Below are 5,916 nucleotides of genomic sequence, written 5' to 3' on the forward strand. Positions count from 1 at the left end.
TATATATGTATATATATATATGTATATATATATATGTATATATATATATGTATATATATATATGTATATATATATATATATGTATATATATATATGTATATATATATATATATATATATATATATATGCATGTAATATAGTGTGTGATATATTGAAGCAGTTACGGTGCATTCAATAGATAGTTCATCTGAGTGATCTGTATATTTCCCAGTATTTGAAGTTTTACATCTTTGAGATCAAATTTCACCAGTGTCAACTTTGTCTTGTATTCCTTCCTTCTTTATCATTAAAATTAATATCAGTGAATTCAGTTAATTATAACTACTACCATAAAAGTGACTTGTGTCTAGATAAAATAAGATTTATTTTTCCCATTGTTATTGTCTTAATTGACCAAAACTCCATCCTACTGAAAAAATTCTGCTTTTATAGTGAAAATGGACTTGATTTGTACATGATCGCTTTCATTATCTACTTCAGCAATCCCACAATTCCATGCTGCTGACTTATCACAAACCTAGTGACTATGTTGCCATTTTTATCAACTCTTGCTAACTGCTCATAATCCGTCCTGTCTTATTCAGTCATGTTCAAAAGCATTCTAGTTGTAGATATGTAACATACTAGTACACATTAACCTAATTAATCATTTCCAGTTTCCCCCCTGCTTGTATGTCTGTAGAGTCTGTAAGGATCTTCATTGGCAATGGGTACTTCTCTGACCCCTTTGTACTTATGAAAAAAAATGATTTTTTCAAATTAAAAATTTAAAAAGAACATAAAACTAAGCCCTTCCTTTACAAGTCAAAATAAATTATTATTTTCCTTCATTATCAGGAGCCAATAATCCTCCTTACCAAGCAGTGCCAACTAGTTATGATTATGATGCTCCTTTAACTGAAGCTGGTGATCTCACTCCTAAGTATTTCAAGATCAAAAATGTCATTTCCAAAGTGAGTACTTGATTTTCCAACTTAACATGTTTTATTTTCAACCTCAATTTTTAGAATTCTGTTCCAATTCATTGTCACTTGAGGAAATGCCATTAACATCAGTTTCTTAACAAGCAATGCTACTAAAACCACAAAGCTTATAACTAGTTAATAACGTGATTTGAAGAAAATGAACCAATTGAAGGATTAAGTTCTTACATATTGAAACAATGATAACTTTAGAGCATGATTCTGATTTACTGAAAGAGCTTATTTGAAATGAAGTTGAATTTTGAGTCTGTATCCGTCATATCAATTGTAGTTAAAAAATAAGCTTAAACAGTTACAAAATGATCCTGTGTGAACCAATAAGAGCCCCCTCTTATTTACCATAATCCTCCAGGCCATAACAGAGGAACTTAAGACTAGCTCCCTTGGGAGCTCTTCTATGCTGGCGACCTTGTTCTTATGGCGTGGAAGCACAGTCTGGAATCAAAGGGCCTTAGAATTAATTTAGCAAAGACCAAAATCTTAGTAAGTAGGGAAACAGACAAATCACTAATATCTTCATAGAGCTGGCTTTGCTTGATAAGTAGAAAAGGTGTTGGTAAATCTCTGTATGGTGTACCGAATGCAAGCTATGGAGACATACAAGGTGCAGCGTTATCATGGGAAGGTTAATAGAGAAAGTAGACTTGGTGTGACATATGCAGGTACAATAAACACTAAGAATGTACAGAAAATAAACTTCAACAAATGTTTGGAGGAATCCTTAGAAGTAGTTTCCTTGAGAGAAAGTCTTCTTTTCCCAAGTCTTGTTGGTTTGAATTGTCATCAGCGATTCTGTAACTGCTTTTTTCTTGGTAGGAGTATTGTCTCTACACATACCCATTTTTAACTTTCGGAAGAGGTGGTCTACGTTAGTCTGGCCTCTATCCTTTGACATGTCCAACATGGAAGGCCCATCCAGGAGCTTGCACTCTGCTGGTTCAATTCTCAGGATCATTGAGGCACTTAGGCTACTACACCACAACAGGGACTGGACCTTGTGGTGGTGGCACATTCAGTGCCATTAGCCAAATCTACTCTGTTGCAGGCATTCAAACAAGCCTCTAATTTGAGAATAACTTTCTCTTTTCTTGCCTCAGTGAACATGAAAAAAATCAAGGATCATGAACAGTGCTCTTCTCTCTCTGACTAAAGGATTAAGAAAAGAGCCTATTCCACTTGAAGTCGTGATTGGCCAATTTCTGTTGATCACATGGGTAATGTGCTTTCCAGGTGAAGTTGTGATTGGTCAGACTTGCTGATCATGTGGGCAACGTTCCAGTGAATTGCAACAACTGGTAATGGCTGAATATTCTCACCACAAATCAAAGGCTGCCTTTGAAGCACAAACCCACATCTTTCATGTTCTCTCAAAGTTTATAAATTCCTATGACATCAAGAACAACAATATTGTTAAAACAAATGCATATGAAAATAATAAACTAATGTATTAGGAAGCATCTGAGTATTTTAAATAGTCATATACAACTTACTGGATTATTTCTGTTTTGTTTCCTTAGAAAATATAATTACTGTCACATTCCCCATTGAAATCATATACTAAGTTATTCTGTTTTATTTCAAGTATTTTCCTGTAGAGAAAGCTGTTCCACCTTCAACACCTAAAGCAAACTATGGCAAACTATTTCTTCAAAAGGTAAGTTTATTTAATTTTTTTTTACTATTTTTAGAATTAGACTATCTTAATTTACTGAAAGAATTAATTTTAATAAAAAAAAAACATTTGTGTGTGTGTGTGTGTGTGTATGTACATATATTTATATTGGATAATAAGATGAATGGTTTACACCTGGTAGCTTAAATTCTTGTATATTCCATCTTTCGTCTTTCATTTGTCATATATATATTATTATTAAAGCTGCAAAAATATCACAAAAAACTACTACTCAGAGTTTCATGTTCCTATTCATTGGGCAGTTGTAATCTAGGACAGGAGCCTGAAACTCTGAGTAGCAATTTTTTGTGATGTCTTTGCAGCTTTAATAATAGAGCATTTTATTCTGCCTCCGGTATTTGAGTACTATTTTTTCCTTGCTTCACATTTATGTGCTTACTTGGGTGTATATATATATATATATATATATATATATATATATATTTAGGCACAGGCATAGCTGTGTGGTAAGAAGCTTGCTTCCCAACCATATGGTTCTGGGTTCAGTCTCACTGCGTGGCACATTGGGCAAGTGTCTTCTGCTATAGCCTCAAACCAACCAAAGCCTTGTGAGTGGATTTAGTAGACGGAAACTGAAAGAAGCCCATCATAGGTTTATATATTTGTGTGTCTGTGTTTGTTCCAGCACCACCATTGCTTGACAACTGATGTTGGTGTGTTTACTTCCCCATAACCTAGTGGTCTAGCAAAAGAGACCAATAGAATAACTACTAGGTTTACAAAGAATAAGTCTTGTGGTCGATTTGTCCGACTAAAGGTGGTGCTCCAGCATGGCTGCAATCAAATGACTGAAACACAGAAAAGAATAAAGAATATAAAAATATAATAATAAAACTAAATTTCTATCTGTCCATGTGGGACCCCTGTATCGCAGTCTGCATTTGCTCTACATAGACATATTATACCTTTTTGGAATCAGGATGAACCCAGGATTGAAAATCTGCGATTTGTTTGGTTCTTGAACATCCAGCATTGAGATCTGATTTAAAAGCATTTGGGTTGCTATTTCTAGCAGGTAACGCTTAGCCATCTTGGTTGGTGTGTGTCAAAAATCAAGGGGGAGATAAATGACATTTACTTCGTTAATTCTATGTCGAAATCAGAACTTTGGGACAAACTGGCCAAGTGTTGGAGTTCAACTGGGACTGAAACAAGAGAATAATTGCATTACAGAATTAATTCTCATTTGTCCAACCTCAGATCAAACACCACCGGGTTTGATCAAATGTATTATGATCATGCTATTTAGCTCTCTTTAGTTTTGGGCCACAGTCCCAATTAGCCCACCACAGGAGCTAGCTTAAAAATCCACATGGAGTGTAGCTTTTAAGCTACTCTTTTTGATTTTGTTTACTCTTTACTTGTTTCAGTCATTTGACTGTGACCATGCTGGAGGACCACCTTTAGTCGAGCAAATCGACCCACGACTTATTCTTTGGAAGCCTAGTACTTATTCTATCAGTCTCTTTTGCCAAACCGCTAAGTTACGGGGACATAAACACACCAGCATCAGTTGTCAAGCGATGTTTGGGGGACAAACACAGACACACAGACATACACACACACACACATACATATATACATATATACGACGGGCTTCTTTCAGTTTCCGTCTACCAAATTCACTCACAAGGCTTTCGTCGGCCCGAGGCTATAGTAGAAGACACTTGCCCAATGTGCCACACAGTGGGAATGAACCTGGAACCATGTGGTTGGTAAGCAAGCTACTTACCACACAGCCACTCCTGTGCCTATATAAGCTAGTATATAATAAATATCTATTTATATCTATATTATCATCCAACCCATTTCAGCATGGAAAACAGACATTAAATGTTGTTGATGATATGTGTGTGTGTGTGAAGGCACTTGGCTTAGTGGTTAGGGTGTTGCACTCATGATTGTGAGATCGTAGTTTCAATTCCCAGAATGGGTATTGTGTTGTGTTCTTGAGCAAAACACATCATTTCACATTGTCATCTGAAGTGGCACATTGTGCACCTGTACAAGTTATAACAATTTGGTGGAGAGAGTGAGCTTATGTGAACACTAACATTTGATCTCTGTAAACAGAGCAGTGTGGTTGTTCAAGAAATTGCAGAACCCTCATACATTGTCTAATGATGGGAGAGTCCATGTCCATGATATATAGCATAGCTGTGTGGTAAGAAGCTTGCTTCCCAACCACATGGTTCTGGGATCAGTCCCCCTGTGTGACACCTTGGGAAAGTGTCTTCTACTATAGTCTTGTGAGTTGATTTGGTAGATGAAGACTGAAAGAAGCTTGTCGTGTATATATATATGTGTGTGTCTGTTCTTGTCCCCCCCCCCCATCGCTGCAGTTCAGCAAGAGAGACTGATACAATAAATACTAGGCTTAAAAGAAATTAGTCCTGGGGTCGATTTGTTCAACTAACACCATTCAAGGTAGTGCTCCAGCATGGCTGCAGTCAAATGACTGAAACAAGTAAAAGAAAAAAGAAGAGAATAGAACTATTTTTTCAATAATAAATTGTCTTAATTCTTTATTTTCCAGGGAGCCTCCATTTTAAACCTTCTGTCATACCTCATGCCAAAGGGACCAATCCTAACCGAATATACTGTCGCTATGGAAGATGTTAAACTGGTATAGTTTAATAATTTTTTAACTTCTTTTTCTCGTTATTTCTAATCACATTTGTTTCAAGTAAAGCTGGCAAAAATTGAAGAACTATAATTTTTAGACTCATATTTCTAAATTTTGAATTCAATCTCTACTGGAATTAACCCTTTCATTGCTGTATTTATTTTGAGATACTCTGTGTTTCTTTCAATTACTTTAAATATAACAAAGAATTTAGTAAAATAACTTAGTTATAATTCAGCTAGTGTTAGGAACATAAATTGTGACTAAGGTTTGGTGGAAGATTTTAATTCAAAACTTATGAAAACAAGACATTTCTACTCAGAGCCAGAGCAGGTTTCAGCTGGGTTGGTAACGAAAGGGTTAAGTTTTGTTTTTCATTCCATGTAGGTTGATAAAATAAATATCTTTCATATGGTGAATTTTTCACTTGTATCAGCTCAACCATTCACCTACAAATTTGTGGCTATTTTCTAATGTAAAAGAAAAAAAAAATCAATGTTTGTGTTTCAATACCATTTATGGTATTACTTTTGATGGAGAACTGAAGCTGAATCTATGTGCCAGGGAAGCAATGTGTGTGTGTGTGTGTGTGTGTGTGTGTGTGTGTGTGTGTG

General features: G+C 35.5%; 1 protein-coding gene across 1 annotated transcript in view; it reads left to right on the forward strand.

Annotated features, from left to right (window-relative positions):
- Positions 1 to 5,916, forward strand: part of LOC106870855 (beta-galactosidase) — a 97,532-nt gene that overhangs the window by 75,499 nt on the left and 16,117 nt on the right. The window contains exons 10-12 of the mRNA XM_052969888.1: positions 838 to 953; positions 2,566 to 2,637; positions 5,213 to 5,302. Coding sequence (XP_052825848.1) covers positions 838 to 953; positions 2,566 to 2,637; positions 5,213 to 5,302 — 278 coding nt within the window. The remainder of the gene's footprint in view (positions 1 to 837; positions 954 to 2,565; positions 2,638 to 5,212; positions 5,303 to 5,916) is intronic.

The sequence above is a fragment of the Octopus bimaculoides genome, chromosome 1, assembly GCF_001194135.2.
Source record: "Octopus bimaculoides isolate UCB-OBI-ISO-001 chromosome 1, ASM119413v2, whole genome shotgun sequence".
Lineage (NCBI taxonomy): Eukaryota > Metazoa > Mollusca > Cephalopoda > Octopoda > Octopodidae > Octopus > Octopus bimaculoides.